Below are 26,028 nucleotides of genomic sequence, written 5' to 3'. Positions count from 1 at the left end.
CATTTTGCGTGCATTTCAGTTTACGCGGTGGTTGTGCAGTTGATGCGTTAGTGGCGTTTTTGATTGAAAAGTCGAGCAATGTTGTAAGCTACGGATTTATTGGTTTAGATTTCTTTTACTATTTTATGTAGTTTAAGATAAAGCTCTATTGGTTTAGGGTCACCAAAACCATTTATTTCTTTTACGATTTTTTTTTTATAATTTCTATGTTCGATGAAGAGCTGTTCAAAAGAATCAGCTCCCCTTATTGAGCTGGGCGGGTCAGATCCGCTCAGTCAGATGGGCTGTTTTGCCCACCTCTAGCTGAGAGAGGTACAGCATACATGACATGCAAATTTTCTCTCAACTTGAATTTGGCTCTTTTGGCGGGTGAAAAAATTAACGTCAATTCTTTTTAGGTTGACGTTAGAGGAGGGGTTGTTATATAAACATAACATTTGCCGCGTTTTATATTATTTGAACGGGACCGAAAACAGTCTCAATAACTCTTTCTGTAAAATATGTGTGGTCCTGAAAAGGACCAATTGTTCGATCTCCACAAATTCCACATCCTCTACACCCCATCGTTGGTTGACATTGACAAGGTGATCATGCTGACAGCTGTTATTTTACTAAACCGTCCGTCGGATGCACTCTAGCCTGAATGCCGTATTGTTCAGCAGGGGTAGAGGGAAAAATTCCACTTTTTCCGGATTTGCTCCTGCTTTTGCTTGCCACGCCGTCCGAAACTTTGCAGGTTCAAACAAAACGATGTGCAACCAAATGGTACTCGATTATGTTTTTTACTTTTTATTTGTACATTTTTCAACGATTTTTTTGAGAAAATTGGAAAAGCATTTATTGTAGCAGATTGTGAGATTTATTTCCTATCGATTAGTGTATTTGGATTTTAATTGCATCTATAAATGACAAAGTTATAAGCGTTCAAAATCTTACACCTTTTCGTGACGGTCGCAATTTTAGATTTTCGTAAGACGTAGTCTACGTCAAAAGACCATGTGCAAAATCTGGACTCAATTGGACATCGTCAAAGTCAGACATAATCGTCAAAAAATTATACCAAAGCTGTGTTCCATTTGTATGAGTTTTCACTTAAATTTGACAATAGCCCTTAAATTTAAAATTTTCAATAACCCCGCTATTCAAACAGACTTATTTCTGACAGACAAGAATAGAAGGGTTTTCGAACACTTTAATTTATTTTCGAAGTGTCAAATTTATGTGAAAATTTATCAAATGGAACACAGCCAAACTAATGTTAGTATGTGTGTTATTTTTAATGTCATCAATATGTTGTAATATGTAGGTGAACGAAATTTTCAACGCTATTGGTTTGGGAGAAGAAAAAACACCACAAAGCAGTAAAACATGGAAAGTGAAAATTACCAGTTACGTGTTTCCTCCTAAACGATTGTACATGGCCATCATATTTTATCTCGGTCACTGAATGTAGGTCCAATAGTAGCTTTCATAGGCAAACCATGGAAAGCACCCAAGAAAAAAATAACACCGCAAACAAAAAACACACACTCGCAAAGTTCTTTCTACCCAAAATTAAGTTCCATTCACTCAAATTTGAGAATGTCTCATATTACTCAATTTTGGCTTCTTGCACGAAAGTCAATGATATGATTCGAATTTTTCGTTTAATCTTTGATAACAAACGGAGAGATGTCGCAAACTTTGGGTAGCTTTAGTTTTCTGTGTACCGAATAACCATTACGCAGTCGACCGAATTATTGTGTTCAAACCGTCGTCGTCGTTGCTATTAAGTGTATCTCTTTCTAATCTTCTGCGTCCAACCACCGTTCGATCCCGCAAGGGGGCCTCTTTTTAAGGCCATCAAGTAAAGGAAGCTAATAATTGGTCAAAGCGAATTCAGCACAAAACAAAACAGCACAACAACTCACCAGTCACGCATTTTTAAAGTTTAGAAAAACATCTCAAAGAAGAATTGGCATTCGGAAGAAACGTAAACAATTTTGAAAAAAAAGGCGGAACACGAAGGACGGAACAGGAGATTGGCAAAAATATACTATGAATAACGAATTCGACCCAAAACAACAACACCGAGGAACACGACAAAGATATTGGGGGTGTTCAATATTTCAGATTGGTGGTGACATTTATATTTGTGGATGTTTTTTTTTCGGAGACAGTAAACATTACGTCCACAGACTTTGTTTGCATTTTGAATAATTATGACCCGCGAAAACGTTGATGACATTGAATTATGGCTGGTAAGCGCACGGTCATTCCTATACGAACGTTTATTTACGGTTCGACACAAACATGGAGCTGAAGTAGGTTTATATGTTTGTATGTACATTCACAGTTCGTCCAATGGAAAACGGGTGTCGTATCTTCGTGTACATATGTGTTCATTTGTATGTAGGCTAGTAACTACGCCAGTTGGTTTGGTTGGATGTATGTAGGATCAGCTGGTTTCTGTTTTCAAAACAATTTACGTTTCATATATCGTCGCTTGGTGGTGGATTGCCGTTGCACTGCCTCTAATTAATGATTCTCCGGATCCATATAGCAAACGATCCGGATATTTCTTATGTTAAAAAGAACAGTGTTTTGATTTATCGAGTGACGTTTTTGTTTGTCGTTCAAAATCAAAGCCAGTGATGATGATTCAGCAAGAACATGAAACCGGGTTTGCCGAACAATGCGTGATATGGTTACATATTGGAGAGCACCTTGCTTCGATAGCAATAAATCGCTTGTTTGTGAACCTGTCATTCTAGATCAAATATCGGAACCACCTTCAACACACCTTGGAAAATTTGGATTTTCAGCGGTCTCCAGCTCGGTGTACTCTAATATTGCTAATTTTAGATTCGAGTGGTTGCTGAATAGCTATTTCCATAGGTTATTTTTTACGCTTGCGTCCGTTACCTTGGAGCAGAGCTACGTGAGAATATTGGTAAACACACATTATTTTGTAGCTTTTTTATTGGTTGCAGTTTTTGTTTTGCACAGTAGTGAGTTGGCGTATGGTGTAAACGAGTCTGCCTCATTTAGGTTTGAATTTTTATTTCTCGCGTAACTTTTCAAAAAGTTCTTAGTAACCGTTTTTGACAGCCTTCTTCAGGGGAAATTATTTCTACCAGTTACGTTAACACCTTGATTTCTAATGTGAATTTTTGATTTTGGTGCGGATGTTTTTGCTATGGAATCGATAGATTTTCATTGCGCATAAAATACTATATTTTGGAATTATGACGTTATATGATATTATAAAGATTAATTTGTATTTGTTGCAAGAAAAGGTTGCAATGTACGTGCTTGACACATGAAAGCTGTCAATTTCGCTATCATAGAGTCACAATCCACGATTTTTTAATCGCCGAGCGCCCACGATGAGTCATGATTAACCGATTTTGTCGAAACCGGTTTTACCGGTATTACCGTGATATTTTATAATAAGGAAATACCGGTTTTTGTACCATAAAAAAACCGCTATTTCCGGTATTTTTGTTGGATTTTTCAAGCATTTTCCATTGTCCTTTACATGTGTACCATAGCGATAATGACAAATGACTTTGGAGCATTCTTCAAGACATCGCGGACTACTAAGATAAAGCATTTGCTTGAAAATCTACGTCGTTTGATTGATTTGGAGGACAACGGAATTAATGCAGAAGCCGAGCGAAGAGAGGAACTGAATCGACTGGATGATACAGCTGATGTAGATAACGATGGTTTGACCGTGAAGGAAAAGATTGAAAGACGGTTGCAGCAGTGAAACTTTGCAGCTTCCAGAACTAGCTCTGCGTCAACATCAGCAAACAGATTGACACAAGTTATTAAACAAGAGTTTTCCTACTAAGATGCTAAGGGTTTGAAAGGCAAATATATAAGGAAGACTTACGATGGCCTTTCTACTGTGGACATCAGTGGACTCCGAAAGAACATTTTCCGTTTCGGGAAACTTCGGCAGTAAGATCCGTTCTCGTTTGGGAGATAATACGATAAACTCTCTTTGCGATAATAAAATTTACTTTAACGAACAAACCTAGCTTTGAAAAGCGCATTTCTAACTGAATCATTTAGGGGAAAAGTTGGCTTCGGCAATACCTTAACCTATTATCGTCATGGGGGTAAACAACGTCCTTGAGAGCTTAATTTTGGCATGTGGATACATTGTGTTTCAGAGCAACTATTGGCCAAATTTGAGTGCTCTAGGACTTTGTTTACCTCTCTGACGATAATAGGTTAAGGTATTGCCGAAGCCAACTTTTCCCCTACCAATAAACACTTTTTCTTAAAAATCGGCAGTTTTTTTGTAGTTCCTCTTAATACCGGTTTTACCGCAATTAGTTTTTCAATACCGGAAAACCGGTTTTATAAATAAGCCTCTGGTATTGCCAACCCTAATTATGACTCTCTGAAAGTGAAATTCACAGGTTTTATATATGAATCTAATACTTTGCTCCGCCTATCACATACAAGTCAAGCGTGTAATCATAGCATCTTATGATTGCATATCTCCTGAACCATGACAATTTTTCTAAGCCTAAGATATCTTAACCCTTTGTCTGTACCTTTAAAATAAAGCTAAGTTCATTGCGAAAATCCTTCAAAACGGGGAATATGTCTCAACTAAGATGCACGCATATCAAGAAGACTTTAGCTTACAAAAATGTCAGAGCAAAAATCGTTTTGATGAATAATCAAGATTGTGATTTCGGAATTTTGCTATCTAAAGTGATACAAGGGCGCATTTTTTAACTCTTGAAGCTGAGGACATAGCGAGAATTGAAAACTGACATACATGCAGTACGGATGTTTCAGGTTTTCTACGGATATTCCAGGATCAATCTAATACTTATCACAACTACAAACGTATTAGAACCTATCTTGGAGCCCTGTCAGCATCATAACTTTTTACAGATTTTCCAAAAGACCAGCTCATGGGAGTACTTCAATTTCGGTTACACCAGAAAACCCCAGTAGAATGTCTATGAAGTTCCAGAGCATCATAAACTTCCGGATCCTAATGAGCCTTCGGAGCTGACAAAACATAAAGATCAGAGATCAGGGTACTACTCGAACACTCTGAAGGATTGAAGAAATTATTGCAATATTTAATGTTTTAAATTCATAAGAGTCTGCCGGGACTTTCAGAAGTTGTGGGTATGGTAGACGGAGTATGATTAAATTTTGTCACTTGTTCACCTTTCATGTAACAAGGCAGCTTCGGAAAGGGATAGAATCAAGTTCAACTAGCTCAAAAACCTCCCAGACATCGCGAAGAGACGCTTGTTGAACTTGTTCAATCAGTTTCTGGAGCACAACTTTGTTCCGGATGATTGGAGGCAAGTGAGAGTTATTGCATTCGAAAGTTGTTCAGGGCTGGTAGCGATCACTGCTGTCAAAAATAGTGATTTTGGTGACCATGTAGAAGAAATAAGTGACCAAATAGTGACTTATAGTTGTTAAAATAGTGACTAAAAAGTGACCTAAGAGAAGAAAAGTAGTCGTTATGATGGCACACAAAAGCTATAATACTTCAAGAAATTTTCAAGAATCGGGAGTCAAATTGCGTGCACAGTTTTAAAGGCTCGTGGAATTTTATTATTATTTCTAAGGACCTCATTCCAAGCGAGTTCTGGAAAAAAAATTTTTAAAAAAAAAGCATCAAATGCTATCTGCTTTCTAAGGAATTTTAGATTTCATGTGAAGCCTGATAGTTTCGAGTAGAATTTCAAGATACCCTGAATTAAATTAAAAGTAAGTTTTAATGAAAACTCATAGGAATTTCTGAGAAGCCAACTCCTGTGAACTTCAGAGGAAAATTCCAAGGGCATTCTGGGGATAATTACATAAAGTTTATGGTAGAAAACAAATCCGGAGCATAAGTCCTTGGAATTTGTTTTAAAATACTAAAAGGAGGATCACAATTATATCTAAGAAAAACTCCAGGACATCTTCAAAGGAATTCGGAAAATACATTTAGGAGAGTTTGCCAAACAAATTATGAGAAGAAATCGAAATAATTTGTGAGAAGAAATGCCAATGAATTATTGGGAGACTTTCAATGTGAGTAGAATGCCAAGGGAAGGAGTGAGATTCAAATGGAAATCGGAAATGAATTCATGAATATTCGGAGAATCTTTCCAAATGGTTCATATTGTGGAGAATTTCAAGGTAATTACGAGAAAAACTTAAAAAATAATTCGGAGGATAGCTTCATCGAAATTTTGAGGAATATTTCAATGGACATCTCCGTTGAATATGCAATGGACTATTCTGATGTCTTGAAGTTCTTTTATAGTTTGAGAAACTAGCCTAATGCTCACAATACTTCTCATCAAATTCTCAAACTTCCCTGAATTTTATAGGAATTCCTAAAGTTTCCTCAATTTTGCTAACGATCATGGATCTCCTCTATAGGTTCTCTTAAGTTCTCTAAATTTCTTTCAAATTTATGTGACTTCTCTAATGTTAACGAAACTGCTCTGAGGTTCTGTATTCTTTTCTGAAATTATCAAAAATTCACTAAAGTTTTTGCAGTTCTCATGCAGCTTGTTGTACTGTGCGGAATTTAATTGAACGGTCCTAAAAATGTTTAAGCTTTAGTGAACTTCTGAACTTATGCCTCAATTAACTTTTTAACGTCTCTGAAGTTATCTGAAAATCTGGGAATTGCTTTAAATTTCCCACTAATTTTCTGATACTAATGGAACTCAGGGGGAGAGATTCTGAGATGTTCATAAAAAAGTTCGCGGATCTCCTCTTAAGCTCCATAGATTTCTAATAAGTTCTCGAAATGTTTCTGAAGACCACTGTCCTCCTGTAAAGTTTTCGAAGCTTTTCTAAATTTTTTGAGCTTTGTGCTCCCGCAAATTTTCATGGAATTAGAACGAAATAATTAATATAGTTCTATGACTTTCACTGAATTCATGGAACAGCCCTTAAATTATCGACAATAATTTAAAGCTTCTTCAGTAGTCTAGACTGTCTTGGGGTTATTAAAACTGCCTAAACAATTTCTGAATTGCTTTAAAGTTCTCTAGTCTGCCCTTAATGTACCTGTAGTTTTTAAAAACCTGCAACTTTACTGAAATAAATCTATGTGCCTTGAAGTTTCTTAAGTATTATAACCATTATAAACGCTCACTAATTTTCCCTGAACTTATCTATGCTTACCTGAAGTTCTCTAAATTTGATTAATAATCCGGCAAATTTTCTGATATCTATTCATAATTCCCTGACGCTTCTGACGTTTTCGGATCAATCGTAGAATTCTTGGAATACCCTATAATTCCACGGAACTCCTTGTAAGTAGCTACAAATTTTCTTAAGTTAATGGGATTATTCTGAAGCTATCGGACCGTCCTCGAAGTACTCGGAACTTCGCTAGAACATACCGCTGCTTGCCAAAAGTTCTCACATTTTTCTTTACTTAATACAACTTTGTTGATGTTCTCTTATCAACTTAGCTAAATTTTCGCATTTTTTTAAGTTCTTGAAATCTCCATGATATAACCCTTAAAATGCTCTCAAGTTTTCCCGATATTCATATAATTATTATCACGTTCCAGAAATTCTCTCGGAGCTTTGCTGAAGTTTCTGGAAATTCCCTGAGTTTCTCGAAACTTCTTTAAGTGTTTTACAATTTCCTTGAAATTATTTGAACTGCCTTTTGATTCTCTGATCTTTCTTGATGTTATCGAAGCTCCCCTAAAGCTCTCAGTTTTATTGAAGATCTCGGTTCTGATCGGCAAAAAAAATGAATTCCAGTAAACACCTTTAAATTTCCCTAAAATTCTCTGGACTTCTGTGAAATATTCTGAAGTTTTCATAAATTCGCTGAAGGCCTCTGTACTTCCCGAAAATTCTCTGAACATCTTAAGGGTTCTCGATTTATTTTTCAGCACATCATGGAACTATCCTGAATTTTTCTAAATTTACGATTATAAATCTTCAAACTGCTCCAAAAGTCTGGACGAACTGCTCTTGAGTTCTGAAATTCCCCAAAGATCTCTAGATCTAGCTTTTCTTAGGTGCATAGAACTTCTTAAAAATTTGCACAATACCCCTCAAGTTTTCTATATTTTTCAGATTCACTTGACACTTGTGAAGTTCTTTGACATTCTAGGAACTTCATAAAACTTCCTGAAAATTTTTGTATGCTAAAAGAACAGCTTTGAGTAAGTTCCCCATATTGTCAGCGGGTTAACTTTCCTTATGATCCTGTAGTTTGTTTATGAAGTTTCACTAAAATTCTCAGCATTTCCTACAATTGTTGTGAAGTTAATGGGACTGCAATGAAGATCTCTACTCTTTCATAAAGTTAATTACGAAAAAATAGCTTTCTGGAATTTATCCGTTAAAGTTCTGGAAAAACCTGGAAAACTCAGCTAATTTTATTTAGAAAATCGAGTAGACACCCTGTAGACAGAGAAAGACGATTAAACGTCACAAAGCATAGAATGATCAATCTTGAAATAAATTCACGCTAAAAAAAAGTTGAAAATAGTGACTGATTACAAGAAAAAGTGACTTTGATGACTTGGCCTTAAAAGACTTTTTAGTGACTGCCTTGAAAAAACTGACCAAATCGCTAAAAAGTGACACGCTACCAGCCCTGTTGTTGGAGAAAATGATTCTTCTTCGTCTGGACAAGTGGGTCGAGTCAAATGGCTTACTCTCAGATATGCAATTTGGATTTCGGGCTCAGTATTTTTGGACAGTGAGGGGCTTTTGACTATGTTTGTATAGATGTCCTTTCGGACAAACTCCACTCAAGTGGGCTTTCACCAATTCTGAACAACTTTTTTAGCAATTTGTTGTAAGAGAAATATATGAGCTTTTCTCATGGACTCGACAACTTCACGAATTAGTTACATGGGCCTCCCCCAGGGCTCATGTTTAAGCCCCCTTCTTTATATTTTTTTATGTAAAGGACATTGATGATTGTCTTGTTGAATATTGCTCGCTAAGGCAGCTTGCAAATGACGGGGTGGTTACCATTGCAAGATACCTTGGACAATTTGTCTACTTGTGCAATGAAGCTGCTGGGTATCGAATTCTCTCCGGAGAAAACTGAGGTGGTTGTTTTTTTTCTAAGAAGCATTATCCAACACAAATACGACTTCAACTCAAGGGTAAAACTCATAGAATGTTTTTTTTTTAAATATTGAGGAGTCTGGTTCGATTCTCCTCACTATCACCGATACTTGGTGTGGAATTCATCCGGAAGACTTTATAAGGTTGTACCGAACAACCATTCAATCTGTTTTAGAGTACGGTAGCTTTTTTTTTTAATCGGTGGCAAATACACACATTTTGAAGCTGCAACTGTTTCAGTACCGTTGTCTCCGTATCGCGTTAGGCTGAATGCACTCGACGCATACGATGAGTCTAGAGGTACTCCCCTTAACAGATAGTTTGGTTGAGTTGTCCTTCCGGTTTCTCATCCGTTTAGAAGTTATGCATCTATTCGTGATAGAGAACTTCGAGAAGTTGCACGACCGAAACCTCCCAACTCTATTCATGAATTTGTGCTACCAATACATGACGCTGGAGGTCAATTCCAATCGTGCTTGCTTCCAAGACTTCTACAGTTCCTCTGTACATTTTGATCAGACAATGAAGCAAGAAATCCATGGAATACCAGGTCCTCATCGTTCGATGGTTGTTTCCTTAATTTTCACTATCAAGTACCGCCACGTCAGTCAAGAGAAGAGATTTTTCACAGATGGGTCAACCATCAATGCGTCCACTGGTTTTGGAATATTCAATGAATTTCATAGCGAATCCTACAAACTCAGAAACCCTGCTCAGTTTACGTTGCGGAGCTAGCAGCTATATCATACGCGTTAGAGCAAATTGTGTAGCTTCCCCCTGAGCATTACTTCATTTACACAGACAGCCTAAGCTCACTGCAGGCTATTCGTTCAATGAGAATGATGAAGCACTCGTCGTATTCCCTGTTTGGAATTCGATCTACCCTGAGTGCGTTATCTAAGTGCTCCTACACTATCACCTTGGTTTGGGTCCCTTTTCATTGCTCTATTACGGGTAACGGCTAAGGTGGGCGCTATGGAAGGCGATATTTTCGAGCGACAGATCGCCTTTAATTAATGTTTCGCAATTGCTCGTCAGCAAGTCCTAACCAACTGGCAACAAAAGTGGAATGATGGTGATTTGGGAAGATGGCTGCATTCTATTCTCCAACAGGTGTCGAACAAACCATGTTTTAAAGGGTTGGGCATCGATCATGACTTTATCTGCGTCATATCTAGACTCATGTCCAATTACCTTTCGTTAGACTCAAGCCTCTGTCGGATTGGGATCTTAATATATTGAATTGTGGCTAGGACTACGTTGTCTTATATAATAAATCTTATTTATTAACTGCAGCAACTGGAGCTTGTGTTTTGTGTAGGAATAGGAATTTGAGCGGGGTTCTGTCTGTTTATACTCTTTAGTATGACGCGCTTGACATAGATGGCCCACAGCAACTCACGAAGAGCTACTGATTCCGATCATCAGTTTCTTCCTCTTTGTACGGATGCTTATGTGGGCTGCAGCTCGCTGCTTGCAGGCAGCCTTTTGTTGAAGAGCACTCAAAGCTCTGGTTGGTTTATTTTCTTTAAATTCCGTTATAATTGCTAATCTTTTGACAGATACGCGTATTTCGTCTACTACTTGCAGACTTCATCAGTGCCAAGTACTCAACACCACTGAAGAATCCATCTTTTATCTACGAGTTAAATACTAATCAATAGGTACTAAAAATCAGCAGGTATCCACTGCCATGTCACAATTTACCTAACCAGGTACCTAAATGCAGTCTCCAACAGGTAGATGCATATGATGTGTTGTTTTAGGTAGCATGCTAAAGAGTCTCGAGTATCCGTTTCCTTGATCGATATTAAGCAATGTTGATGCATTTCTAAATATTTCTAAATTTTCAGCTACGTCTAGTTTCCAAGGCGAAGATACAGTCCACAGGATATTAATGTTATCCTTTGTCAAATTGTGCCCCTTTGTAACGATATGTTCTGCAACCTTGGATTTAAATTCATAATGAAGTCCTTTAGCCATATCTTTGTTAGTCTTTTTTACCTCTGCGATGTGTTCCTTAAACCTTGTTTCCAAAGTCCTTTTCATCTGACCAATGTAGATTTTATTGCAATCTGGACAAGAGATTTTGTAGACTCCGGTTTTCCCTAAGACATTTATTGAATCTTTTGTTGATCCTAACAGTGACTTCAGCTGATTTGTCCGGCTGCTGAATACTAAATCTAGGCCAAAACTTCTAAACTTCGAAATTAATGGTTTGGTAATGTTTTTGTCGAAATTCACCGCTATCCGTTTTAAGCCCTCAGCTACTGGTGTAAGAGTTGTCGAAATACGCCTAAAATGATCCCTTGTTCTTTTATCGCTTACTGCTTGAATTGTTGTTTAAGTCTATTAAGTCTAGCGATTTCAAAAATGTGAGCTATTTCCTTTGATTTGCCTGTATCGCTAAGAGGAAGAGTTTGCATCCTGTGAACCATGTGGTGAAAAGCGGCCATTTTGTGTTGATGGGAATGGTTTGAAGTGCTTGGTATTACTCTCTTTGTGTTTGTTGGTTTCCTATAGATTTCGAAATTGAACGAAGACGTTTCCCTGATGATGAGAAGATCTAAGAAGGGGAGTTTGCCGTCTTTCTCTTCTTCGTGAGTAAATTTGATGTCCTTGTGAACGTTGCTTATGGCCTCCAAAGTTTTTGATAAATCTTCCCTTTTGACAATGCTAAAAATGTCATCCACGTACCTATACCAACATTTGTAGTGTACTGGAGAACACCACCCCTCACCACGCGGTGATCGAATAAACACCGATTGGTGAGACCGGTGGAATTCAACTTTGAAATCTGTGTTAGGGAAATCGCATTTTTTTTTTCGCAGGCAATTGGTGATAAGTTTAATTATCAAAGCAACAGTTGCACATTCATGGAATTTTCAATAGTGACATTTTGAAAAATGATAAAGTCTTAAATTTATCAGATGCGTAGAAATATATCTGATCGATTGGTGATAAAATTATTGAAATTGGTCCAGGGGCAACTGAGTTATTAACGTTCAAAATCTTTCATAATTTTGTTACATGTTCCATTTTTGGTTTTCACAAAGTGTACCTCCATATAGAAATCACAGACGAAGTTCTACGTAAAAAAAATAAATAAAACATAGGAATATTTTTAATTTTTTAGGGCTTCTAGGTTTCTGAAGTTCCGATAACCCAGGGATTTTAGAATGTTTTAGGATAGTTGAAAAAAAAAAAAAAGAAAAATGTTTTAGGAGTTTTTGAAAAGCAATAAATATAAATGAACTAAACTCATATATATTCTAAATATTATTATTCTTCGCAATTCCAATCCAGGAAAGTAATAAGAAAACTCAGTTTATCAGCTGTTCATCGATTTGTGTTGTTGTTTACTTATTGCTCAAACATGTTGCGTGCGCAAAGTTGCATATTTTTTACAAAATCATTAAAAGGAGGGGGAAGGGCTTTTCCTGAAAAAGCGCAAACAGATCGCGCACAAATGGTGCACTATTTCTAACCTATCAGTAATAAAGTTGGCGAAAATGGAGGAAGTAAGTATCGGGCAGTCCAAACCGCCATCTGGAAGTTCGGTGAAGAAGTTACCTTAAAAAAACACCTAAATCTGAACGTAAACCGGGACCGGTGGACCAAAAACTGGACCAGAAGATCACCCAAGCTTTTCTCAATAATAAAAGTGTCACTGTTCGAGATTTGGCCAAAATATCGAAAACATCGAAGAGTAACGTCCAACGTGCCAAGGCAAGCAACGGGCTGAAAACGTTCAAGAAGCAGAAGAAGACGAAACAGAAGCTATTGCTGTGTGGAAAATTGGCGTGTGATATCATGGACGATGAAACATACGTCAAATTTGACTATAAGACGCTTCCGAGAGACCAATACTACACAGTCCGTGATGGTCAGGAAGTTGACGATGCCGATAAGTCAATTTTTACCGAAAATTTTGGTACGAAGGCCATGCAAACCATTTGCGATATGTGAGTATGGCAAGTTGTCAAAGCCATTTGTGACGAAGGAGACGATCAACACTGAAATTTACGTTCGGGAGTGTCGGCCAATCGATACCTTTTGGGCCTTTTGCGAGGGATATCGACTGAAATACTTTAAGGCAGCGAAATCAATCGAAGAATTTGTAAAAGACTTGACAAAAGTGGTCAAAATTATCGCCAAGAAATCTGTGGGCAGTGTCAGATTAAAATTATACGATTAAAAGAACTGCGGATTATTTTCATCCAATTGAAAGAGAATACTACAGAAAACATGTATATATGAAATAAAAATTAACATAACGTTGTTTTATTTCAATAATAAACTGTGCTTATACTTCCTGGGACACCATATAATCTCAATTCTAGATGCTCGCATCTACTTGCATCGCGCATCTACTTGCATCAAAATCGTGATAAATCTGCTTTCTATCTACTCAGCGTACGCGCAGCTAGCCACACCAAAACACAATATTTCCTGCATCGTAGATAAAGGGTGATACGGTCAAAATTTGGTCAATATCAACTTGACGTATTTCTTTCAATTTTGCATTTAAAAAACCTAACACCCCTCATTTTGAAGGTGTGTGTGTGTGTGTAGAATGTTGCTCCTATTTTGATTTTGTAATTCACTCTTCAGTTGTCAAAATGCCGTCCAAGCAAGAAGAGCAGCGTATCAAAATTTTGCTCGCGCATCGCGAAAATCCGAGCTACTCGCACGCAAAGTTGGCAAAATCGCTAAAAGTTGCCAAATCAACCGTTACAAATGTAATTAAAGTGTTTGGGGAACGTTTGTCGACAGCCAGGAAGTCTGGATCGAGGGGAAATCGAAAACCGGAAGCCACTGAGACGACAAAGAGAGTTGCCGGTAGTTTCAAGCGAAACCCTAACCTCTCTCTCCGAGATGCCGCAAATAAGCTGGGTGTATCGTCTAAAACCGTGCATCGAGCCAAAAAACGAGCCGGACTATCGACTTACAAGAAGGTAGTGACTCCAAATCGCGATTATAAACAAAATACGACGGCCAAAGCGCGATCCCGGAGGCTGTACACGACGATGCTGTCGAAGTTTGACTGCGTGGTAATGGACGACGAAACCTACGTCAAAGCCGACTACAAGCAGCTTCCGGGACAGGAGTTTTATACGGCAAAAGGAAGGGGAAAGGTAGCAGATGTTTTCAAGCACATGAAACTGTCAAAGTTCGCAAAGAAATATCTGGTTTGGCAAGCCATCTGTACCTGTGGCTTGAAAAGCAGCATTTTCATAGCTTTCGGGACTGTCAACCAAGAAATTTACGTGAAAGAGTGTTTGAATAAATGTCTGCTGCCTTTCCTGAAGAAACACGGTTGTTCCGTACTGTTTTGGCCGGATTTGGCATCTTGCCATTACGGTAAAAAGGCCATGGAGTGGTACGCCGCCAACAACGTGCAGGTGGTTCCCAAGGACAAGAACCCTCCCAACACGCCAGAGCTCCGCCCAATTGAGAAATACTGGGCTATTGTCAAGCGGAACCTAAAGAAGACCAAAAAAACTGCTAAGGGCGAGCAGCAGTTCAAGGCAAACTGGCTTTCTGCGGCGAAGAAGGTGGACAAGGTGGCTGTACAAAATCTGATGGCAGGGGTCAAGCGTAAGGCCTGGCAATTCGGATTTGGAAAAGCGGAAGCCTAACTGAATATTTTTCCTGAATTTTATACTAATTGAACTTGAAAAAGAAATTTAATTTGATTTTTTAAATAAACGATTTCACCGATTTACACGCGTTTTCCCTTGACCAAATTTTGACCGTATCACCCTTTAGAGTTTTCCCCTCCGGATTATTCTTCACAATATTGATGCTGAACAACACATTTTCAAGTAGCAGGTATGATCACTTGAATAAAAAAGTGAATTAATAGTTGATACAGTTACCCCAGTATTAAGGGGGCACCCACAATTGTGGGCCACTTCCATTTGATTAATACGCAGAACTAACTGACCCATAATACTGGCGTGACTGTAAAAACAATTATAACAATTTTCTTTGATAAGCTTTCCGTAAAATCCGCGCCACGGAGCTACAAAAACGCGTAAAATCCGCGCCAAACGCAAAGTCCGCGCCAGCTGCAACAACCCAAAAAATCAGACCCTATTTTCTCGAGTTTCTAGAAGAAAAATTCTTAAAATATTGTTCCACGGCAAAGTTCGAGTGGTAGGAAACGTCATTTTAAACTGCTCGAAGTATGTGATTTATTGAAATCACATGTCAAGTTCTGGAAGAGATATGGTAGTTTTCTCATTAGATACAATGTTGTAAGCAATCAGAGTACACTTACTGAATGCTAAAAACTGTGTCATGTAGCTGAAAACCTGCTAGTAATCTTAATTGCATCTCGTTTCGATAAACAGAATTCCGAAGTAATGAGCCGTAGTGTGTACCTCCAAACATCCAGCACCAGAACAACGCGCAAAATTTCCTGTCTTAAACCTTGCGTCACAATAGCATAGCCAGATGTCCCACTCTTCACTGCCTGACGTGACGCAGCATTAATGAGTGGCTCTTTGTTGTTGTCGTTTTCTTGCCATGTATGTTTGTACGTAGCAAATGTTCGTGGTGAGATATGTCCATGAAAAGTCAACCATATCGTAAAATCGTTTTTACGACGACCGATAATAACAAAATAGCTTTGGAAACTTTAACTGTTTTTAAACAGTTATATTTAGAATCGAAAATTATACTGCTATATGGTGAGAACCTAACCCCGGGTTGAACTGCCCTTACTAGCTCGCTATCACAGCGTGCATTCATCCGTTGCAGCGAGAATACCAAGTAATCGCACATAGGGGAGAACAGTCCATAATGCTTTACCATTCCAAATTCAGGGATTTTGTTTTGGTATCAATAATTGATAATGGGAAAGCTATGAAAAACTGCGCAGGCCATTTACCCCAGGGGTGCGTTTTGCGCTGTCCTACCCTACATACGACTATTTAGTAGATGTTCAATCAGTGCAACCAACTGACCTTTCGAGCATCACTGACTCCGCGGAAACCTCGTTTTTCCGAGAAGCTCACAATTATCTTTCCGTACTGTAATAGTACTCATCGTGAGCATCCTATTCTGACTGGACTACTGATTAATTGAAAATAACGTTTTTTTTTTGGTTTCCACTGTCACCCGCTACCCTCTCTACCACTGACCGATGACCGACTTTGAATAATTTTAAGACGCATAAAACACGAACGTAAATTTATGCGTATCATTAACAGTGCGGAATTTTATGTTCATTGTAGTCGTAGTTATGTCCATCAACCGCTGTGCCCATATCAGTGAGTTGACGTCGGTTCCGACGAATTCGCTGCTCGGTGGAATGCACTTTGTTTGGGACCGAAACCCAGGCTAGGGACGCAGAAACCACGGGAAGCAACAAACGGAGAAGCAGAAACAAAACAGAGCCCGCGAGCTCAGCTGATGGCGATGACGCCAAACGATAGCATCATCATCCTCCTCTACCAGTACTATTCCGATGTTGGTTGGTTCACAAACACCACTACCTATCTATCTATCTATCTATCTATACACAAGGCGCAATGATGGCAGGGCAGTTTGACGGAGTGGGGTGGTGACCGAGCCACTCAATGGCTATTCGCCTCGAAAAATAGAAATGTAAACAAAGAGAAATTTGTGTTTATGTTTTTCCTCTACTTCTTTGAAACGCACCACCTTCAGCCACTGTGATCGGTGCAAAAAGTCAAGCTAATGAGCGTTTGGAGGGCACCTACCACCCCCCACCATGAAAGGATCTCCCGCTTTCCTTCGTTCCATTTTCTGCACGCTATTTGAAGACTACCCAAATTTTACTAGAATCCACTCAGATCGGTCAAAACTGAACCTACTCGAAAATGGGTAAACTTGTTGACAAATGGATAACATCGATCGGATCCAGGTCGATGTTGTCCATTTGTCAACTTGTCACTCCCAAATTAGCTAACCCATTTTTGAGTAGTTTCAGTTTGGCTAGGTTTAAAATAGCATGAACATAAACAGATCAGCAAAACAAAACATCCTTTATTGAGTATATTTTTCCATAAATTCCACAGCTTTGCTAATTTGTTTGTTTGGTTGTTTAGAAAACAGATCGTCACCCGTCCTGCCCCGTTTCAGCTCCTCTCTACATCCTCACTAAACTCCTCTGCTGCGCATTAATTGGTGCACTTCGTCTTGCCTTCCGCCTGGCCCACTGCCGTTTAGCTTCTAAACCAAATGCATTCAGTCTTAACATTCTATACCTATACTTACGATACACAACAGAACAGCTCGGCCGTATCGTCTAAATGCACAAAGCACCGCCAACCAAACGCTGCCTCTAGTTAGGTTTGGTTGTATGCTATCGATTTTATTGGACGTTCTCACTGGGAACAGTCAGCTGGGGTAGCCGCAGCAGAAGCAGGGAGGCTATAATGTTAGGAATAGATTTGCCAGCCAACAGGACTATCAGCTTCAAAGCTACCCTAATAAAAAATAACCATAAACGAATGGTAACCCAAATGATTGAACTATTCCACAAATGGTTTGGATGATACCCCGAATACGTTGTTAAGCAAATTAACCATAATATTTTTATTAGGCTAAAATAAAACGTTTTATATGTAGGGTTGAAGTACCAGTACCAGAGCTATTTGCGAGTTAAACTGTCCAAAATTCAAAAGGTCTTAGTCTCCTTAACAACATTGCAGAAAACAGCATCTTTGTATCTCGCAGGGATCTCGAGATGTCGACCCGGCATGCACACGAAGTTTATAAGAACCCTAGTACCACCTAGCGAGAGAATTCCGAACTAAACTGACCACAATTCAAAAGGCGTTCGTCTCCTGAACAACATTGCAGAAAACAGCAACTTTGTATCAAGCAAAGATCTTGAACTGTCGACCCAGCATTTATACGAAATTTACAAGAGCACTAGTATCATCTAGAGAGAGGATTCCGAACCAAACTGTCCACAATTTGTATCTAGCAATTATCTCGAGATGTCGGTCCAGTATTTACACGACATTTATAAGATCACTAGAGGCACCCAGCAAGAGGATTCCGAACTAAACTGTCAGCGGCACCGGTGGTGTAGTGGTAAGCGTGATTACCTATCACCCCAGCAGGCCTGGGTTCAATCCCAGTCGGCGCCACCGGGATGTTCTGAGGGAAGTAAAGCCGTTGGTCCCCGGTTCATGAGTTGTTGGGTCGATAGGTAGGGTCCAGGTGTGGGAGCTGCCTTCCTGGCGTCGGTAGCATTGGTGCTCAGCACGGAAAACAAGATCGACGGAAAACAAACCAAGGGAAAAAAAATTAAAAACCTTAAACGTAGAGAAATTCTAGAGATATTGTTCAAAAGTAATTCTAAAGTACTAACTAACTGTACTAAAAATGTCTAGTAATTTTGAGATATAAATCTAGAACATTTTAAAGAAAACTAAAGATGGATTCCAAAGTAGTTCTAAAGACTATTGTGGGGATAGTGAGTAGAATTCCAGGGAACACAAATTGGAAGGAATTTCAGGGAGCATTGTAAGAGAATTGGGAAGAGAATTCAAAGTGAATTAACTCTATGGTTGATATAACTGATTACAATTCTGGAACTGCTCCCGATGATCACCTACAGCCGAAAATCTCTTTAATGTTGATCGACCAATTAATCAAAGAAAAATTCTGAGGAGAGCTGCTAAGAATAGGATAATAGTTCCAAGAGAATCTGATTCTTAATATAGCTCAAACAATTGTTGGCAGAATTTCAAGCTAGTTTGAAGATAGTTTCCAGAGAATTCCTAACAGAATGCATAAGAAATTTTAAAGGATTTCAAGGAGATTCCAGGAGAGTTTGGCAGAAAATTCAAAGCATATTTCCAAAGAAACTCTTCCATAAGATTCGAATTTCAAAGTGAATTCTAAGGAGAGGTTCTAGAGAATTATACGAAAATTCTAAGAGATCCTCTCGACGGAATTTTGAGAAATATTTAAGGAAATTCATAGGATGGTTCTCATTGAATTCAGATATCCAAGGAAATATTGGTAGAATACAATTCTAAACTCTAAATCGCATACCAAAAATTTTGCGAGGAATATTCTTAACGAATTGTATGTATGTATGTATGTATGTATGTATGTACAGTACTGGACAAAATAAATCATACGCTCCACCTAAAAAAGTACATTACATCATATTTTTGCTAGCGGTGCCGGTGGTGTAGTGGTAAGCGTGATTACCTCTCACCCCAGCAGGCCTGGGTTCAATCCCAGTCGGCACCGCCGGGATGTTCTGAGGCATAACATCTCTGATCACGCCTTCCTTCGGAAGGGAAGTAAAGCCGTTGTTCCCTGGTTCATGAGTTGATGGGTCGATAGGTAGGGTCCAGGTGTGGGAGCTGCCTTCCTGGCGTCGGTAGCATTGCGACGGAAAACAAATCAAGGAAAAAAAAATCATATTTTTGCTATTTTGCACGCAATTTCAGCAGTATATTCAGAAAAGTTAAAGTATTTCTCATGGTGCATTTAATTAACTGAATGAAAATTGTTATAATATTCTGCTATTTTTGTTACAAATTTAAATAAATATATGCTCACTTTTTTGCTTGAACAAAATAAATCATAACTCCTAAAATTTTATTTTTTTTAGCCATCCAATAAAAACAAAATCTGAAGATTTGGCATCACGGCGTAATATTTAACAGTTCTTGTTCCAGGTAGCGTGCGCATCGAACCATTATGTTTTGTTTGCGTCATTTGAAAAGTGAAACATGTCGGGAAAGCAGATTTTGCTCGATGTTAGAAATTTGGTGATTCGCGATCGTGAAAAAGGAATTACTCGATCTCAGTTGGAGCTGTTCAGCATATATGGAAAAAGTACGAAACACGAGGGATTGTGAGGAATTTAGGACTGTGAGGATTGTGAGGAAGGACGTCATCGTGCGACAAGTAATCGTGATGACATCAGAATTGTTCGAATGGCTAAGCAGAGTCCGCCGGCGACTTAATGAGAGCGGTTTGAAAAGCTGTTTGGCATCGAAGCGTCCTTTTATCAACAAGCGGAACCAACGGAAGCGACTGGAATTTGCTAAAAAGTACGCCGGAATGACTGTGGACTTTTGGAAACGAGGTCTGTGGACGGATGAGAGCAAATTTGAGTTATTTGGACAGAAAAGGTGATCAAGGGTTTGGCGAGGTTCCGGTGACGCTCTTAAGGAACCATACATTCAAAAGACGGTTAAACACGGAGGCGGCTCATATAAAGGGAATAATGACTGCAGATGTGTACATTGACTTTTTAAGTGAAAATCTGGAAGTTTCGCTACTGAAAACTGGCCTGGAATCCAATTACATTTTCCAACAAGATAATGACCCAAAGCACACAGCGAAGAAAACAACGGCATTTTTCAAATCAAATCGGATCAAAACGCTGGAATGGCCTCCCCAATCTCCCGATCTCAACCCAATTGAGAATGTGTGGTCTTACTTGGACAACAAAGTGGATAAAGCATCGGTTTCCAACAAAAACGTTTATTTTGAAGCACTTGAAGCAGCGTGGGAGAATATCAATTCAGTATATCTACAAAACCTCGTCGAAAGTATGCCAAGACGGTTGGAAGCAGTGTTGAAAGCAGACCACCCTACCAAATATTGTGAGTGTTAAAATGTAAGTTGAAAGTTGAATTAAACAAGAATTTTCAATAAGAAATCAGGCGTATGATTTATTTTGTCTAACTCGAAATTCTCCTTTTACAACATATAAATGATTGAGAAATTATATTGAATATTATATACCTGCACAGTTTTAGCGAAAAACATACAGAAGTAGGGTAGAGAACTACTTCGGCCTAATCGCCCATTTTTGGCCTATCGAGCAGAAAACTTCAAATAAATCCATGATTTCAGAGTTAACAAGTCGATTATGCGTTTGGTACGATACTTTAGTTAATAAGCTACCGAACGAAGTCAATGAGAACTCGTGATATGAAGGTTTGCCCCATTATTCCCAAAAATAAAAGAAGCACTCCGACCGAATCATGTTTTATCTTCATCCGATAGGCCGAAGTGAATTCATTGGCCTTTCAATGGGGTTTCAATGCGTTAGGCCGAGTTTAGAATCCGTAGGCCGAGTTTGGCGTCAAGAAGCAGTGTTAGACTTTTGAAAATATCTCAACTATTGGTTTCTCGTTATCAAATCTTACGGTACGTACGGAAAGGTAAATAAACTTGAAAGCCATTAGTAATAATAAAATTTCGCTTGGTGCTAAACTGCGCTAGATTATGAAAGACTAACTGCGATTTGTTCTTAATAGGCCGGAAATGGGGTAATTAACCCTATTGCAGAACAAACCATTATTGTATGTTTGAATCTACCTGATATATCGAGCTCCAAAAAAAAATTATATGGGTGTATGATTTATTTTGTCCAGTACTGTATGTATGCAAGGTAGCCACCATCCCTTCGAAGATCTTGCCTTATATGCGGCTCCACTTAATAGCAAGATCGAAATACCGATGAATATTCTTAACGAATTGTTAAGAAGATTTTGGAGCGAAATTAAAGCAAAATTCAAGAGTTTTCTGGAGAGTATCCCTCGAGTTTTCTTCACAAATTTCCAAAATTGTTATGAAGAAAATTTCTAGAGAATACCGAACAGAATTGTTCCATTATTGAGGGAAATTTCAAAATTAAATGTAATTCTGAATGATCAAAAGAAAATCCTTGAGAAATTCGCAAATAAATCCTGAGAAAAAAGTCTCAAAGAACTTCAATATTCAGGACTAATAAAAATTCACAACATTCTGAGACTTTGATTGAGAACAAATTCCAAGATTCATGTTTTAGAAAACTTTTAATGATTTTCGGACTAGAAATTTCAGAAAAGTGTAACAGTAAGGAGTGTTAAATCTTAAACTTGGAAAAATCCTTTATGGACGTAAATTCAATATTCCAGAAATGGAGATATATTTAAAAGTTCTAAGATTAAAAAAAAAAACATATTCAAAATGTCAGATTCTGAGATATTGGAATTTTTTGAGATCTCATACTTAATTGTTGGTATCCCATATTATAAAAAAGATAAAAATTCCACGCTTGAAAAAATATTAAATGTTCGAACAATCACACAGAACAAATAACGCAAATAATGGTCCCATCAATCGAATTATGCGACAGTAAAATCTACCCTGTGAAATCATTAGCATCACTATGTCAAAAGAACAAATTAAAAACCATCTAAAACATAGTAGAAGTAATGCATAGCATTTAAGTAAAGCATTGGGCCGTATGAATAAAAAGAGTTTACTTTACTTTCCCGTGCTTTTCTTACGGGAAAAGTAAAGAAAACGCTTTTATTCATACGGCCTATTGTAACCACTGATTGTAGTCTACTTTTCTTGACGAAATAAACAAACACTTCATTGTAAGAGAAATATTCGAAATATCAAACTTATAATATTGATTAACATAATTATTTTAATGTTTCAATGTTTCAAAATATTTTAATGTTTCAATCAAATTCCCGGTTATTTCCCGGTTGTTTTCGATTCATGGTTAGTTTCCTGTATATGGATAGCCCCAATATGGTAATTTTATATTAGGATAATGTTTGAATAAAACATTTAACATAATTTCTAAAATCATAGCTAAATAGGCCAACTACATTATTGGGGTATGTTAAGGAATTTAAGAATCGTCATTTTGTTCTGATATTCTGTAACTCGATACCTCCCCAAGTCGGTGATCCCTTGGATACCGAGTAAGGGAGAGAAGACTGTATAATAAGCAGATTTTTTAAATTATCGGACAGGTTTGGGCCAAGGGTCTCAGAATTTTATGATCGTCAGTTTTTCGGTAAGAAACACCACTCGTTTTTTTCCGCGATGCTTGGTTCATGAGTTATGAGTTTTCAAATTATGTGATGTCCGGAAAAATCCGAAAACTTCAACTACAATTTTCCGAAAAAATTACACTCTGAATTATTTGAAGTTTTGGTCGTTGATATAACCATAAACATACCTGTAGACACAATTTCATAAGATTCTGAGAACCTTCGACCCAATTTGACCGATAATAAAAGAAAATCTCCAGCGGAAATGGAGGATGTGACAAACTCTGGATGCCGAAAATAACAATGATGAAAAAGAAACCCCAATGCGAAGCCCAGAAAAAGTTACCATTTGTGTTAAAATATTCGAATGTTGAGTATAACTACCTAAATTTTGATACAATTGATTGGATGGAGAGAATGCATAACAAAAAGACAAGTAGAGCCAAGAGCAAATATATTCTACAAACAGCATGAAACATCACTTCCCAGGAAGATTCTGAATACTCATCACAACCCCGTCCATCGGAAAAAAAACAATTCAGCACATCAGAATAATGTTAGTAATTTAAATGCATTATATTTCTTTTGGTATGTTTGGTACATTTGAACGTTACCAAATTAATTAATTATATGATTTGAGTAGTAACTATACTGAAGATCCGAGAGATGTCACCCCTTCAGTGGTAGGAAAATCATTTTTGCAGTATGGAGTATATCAGAAAATCAACGACTTGTGACTAAACATGCTTTTACAGAAGAAAACAAATAAACGAGTGTTTACCTTATCACCATAGTAAAGTACTCGTGCAATTTTTGTGCATCTAAAACTGCCCATAAAGACGATAATGAATAAAAACTGAAAATTTTCATGCATTTCCAAATGGTTTCCTACCATTCCCATACATTCGAAAGTGACTGGCCCTCTGGAAGTGGATGATGTCAAAGACAACAAAGCATGATTAATTACCAGAACAAATAAACCCTCAATCGATTCATATCGGTTTTAATTTGACATTTGAAATATTCTATCAAAGTTAAAAGCCAAGTCAATCATTTTCAAAAATTGGAACCGTTTGAGCACTGGGAGCAAAAATTTAAAATGTTGCATCAGTCTACTGCACATCTCCAGTGCACAGTTTCTGGATTGCATCATTTATCGTCTAATATTACAACTGAAAAAAATGGTTCAATTCATGAATTGACAAACAACTTGGGCCTAACTATTTTTAATTAGAACCACCTTCAACTTTCCAAACAGAACATTGTTGGAATCTTCACAATTCTTCGACTCATTCTACTGTGCACAACAACAACAACGACCGATCTTGGCTCAGCAGTCTGCTATGCCGCCTTCTGAACGAATGTCTTATCAAAACAAATGATTTCACAACATCCATCGACGCAGCGTAAGTTTCACATCACATCATCCCTCCCGAAAGTCACCTTGACTTCAAGTAAACGTTCACCAATAGATCCACACAACAATAAAACCGCAAACGTTGAGCTTGTCACACTGCTCACATCATCCACCAAAACCAAACAAATAATCAGCATTTCTTTCGTCTCGTCTCGAATCAAGCCGGGGTAATCCGTTTGGAAATCATCACACAGTCCGACAGGAGCAAAGGTTTATGATATCAAAATGAGGTCATCCGGTTCTTCTGGCTGTTTCGTGTTCTTTCACGTGGATTGGTCGGCCTGTTCATGCGATAACACTTGAACTTCAGCAAGGCACATCGAGAACCGCGCGCGCAACCCCCTTTCGGAATATGATGCACTCCGTGCTTTATAACATCATCCATATGTACGGTATGTTAGATACGTATCCCACACAAACAGGTTGTGTTTGATGGGTGGTGGTAGTGATGATGATGATGATGATGGTCATCATGTTGCTGATGATGGTGGTGGTTGTGATGATTTTCACAGCGAACTGCGCTAGTATGTGTAACTCTGTTTTCGCCCAACGATCATGGGTGTAGTTGTGATTATAAATATGAGGTCACTTTTTAGCATCAAACAATGAATCGAAACAATGAAGGAAGAAACTCGAATGGAAATTCGAGAATGAATTTAAATTTTTTACAGTCATGATGACGGGAAGCGAAAAGGTACTACTTACGTATAGTCTTGATTAAAATTTATAGAGAATCCACCAGTTTTGCCGAAACATTTCTGATTTGTATCACTCATTTAAGCGAACTTTGCGCGGACGCGAAGGGAAAAGTTGAGAGGTTTTGCTCTTTTTTCTTCGCTTAAGGACTTTTGCTTTTCACACCAAAGGGATGAGTTTTTCCACTTCTTTTGTTACTTGGAAATTTTTCACAGTCGCTTTAGAATTGAAGATTGCTTGAAAACGGTTTGCACTCACTAGGTAGTTACTTAACAGTTACTTTGCTCTTGGTTCTGTTCTTGATGGCAGCGAAAAGTTTTCCTTTTTCTCGACAGAAAGGAAAAACTCTTGGACAGAACGGAAGTTGCTTTTTTCTTCTCAAAACACTTTCAGTCGATGGGTCCGAAAGGAATCGATCCTCACTCGTCGTCACTTACGGGGTTTATTGCAAACAATCGAGAAATCACACTGTTAGTTGCGAATGTACAGTTAAAATTGCACACTGATTTCTATTTTGGTTGGTGGTGATGATTTTCCTTGCAGGGAGCGCGAAGAAAATCAGCTGAAAAATTGCACAATTGAATGAAAAAACAACAAAGTTCTCTGTTTGCTATATATTGGCTATATATCTAGCTTAGAGAAGCTCTTGTGGTTGTTGGCTGCTGCTGCTGCTGCACTGGCTGGCTAAAAATATGCACACAAAGGAGACGGAGGATCCTTTTCACACGAATTTTCCTTTCAGACTGAGACCAGAAGCTCGAACGATGAGTTTTGTTTGGCACTGGCTTCAGCTGAGCTCTATTTTTCGAACAAGGGAGCGTAAGCAGCTGGTAACGGATCCCAAACACAGTGTGCCAGAGCGAGATGGCTAGCATACAACACATCGAAAACGACAGCAACGGTGTGGGTGAGTGTGATCAAACTGCACGACGACCAACACGGGGTGGAAAGAAAACACCATCAAGTTCAGATGATGATGGCAGTAATGTTTTTGTTTATTTGTTGTTTGCTTGCAGTGGGAGCTTTCGGAGTGGG

The 26,028-nt window shown here is 38.2% G+C and overlaps 1 protein-coding gene across 2 annotated transcripts in view; it reads right to left on the bottom strand.

Moving 5' to 3' along the window:
- LOC135703000 (WD repeat domain phosphoinositide-interacting protein 2-like) overlaps positions 1 to 25,768 on the bottom strand; it is a 110,472-nt gene extending 84,704 nt beyond the window's left edge. The window contains exon 1 of one of the 2 annotated variants that reach the window (XM_065224090.1): positions 25,003 to 25,768. In XM_065224090.1, coding sequence (XP_065080162.1) covers positions 25,003 to 25,073 — 71 coding nt within the window. In that variant the 5' untranslated portion in view covers positions 25,074 to 25,768. The remainder of the gene's footprint in view (positions 1 to 25,002) is intronic. The other variant, XM_065224091.1, reaches the window with a different exon arrangement.
- Positions 25,769 to 26,028: the final 260 nt, after the last annotated feature.

This window comes from Ochlerotatus camptorhynchus, unplaced genomic scaffold, assembly GCF_037179485.1.
Source record: "Ochlerotatus camptorhynchus isolate MF236.1 unplaced genomic scaffold, CSIRO-AGI_Acam_v1.1 ptg000204l, whole genome shotgun sequence".
NCBI classification, from domain to species: domain Eukaryota; kingdom Metazoa; phylum Arthropoda; class Insecta; order Diptera; family Culicidae; genus Ochlerotatus; species Ochlerotatus camptorhynchus.
This window is presented reverse-complemented; position numbering and strand designations above follow the sequence as displayed.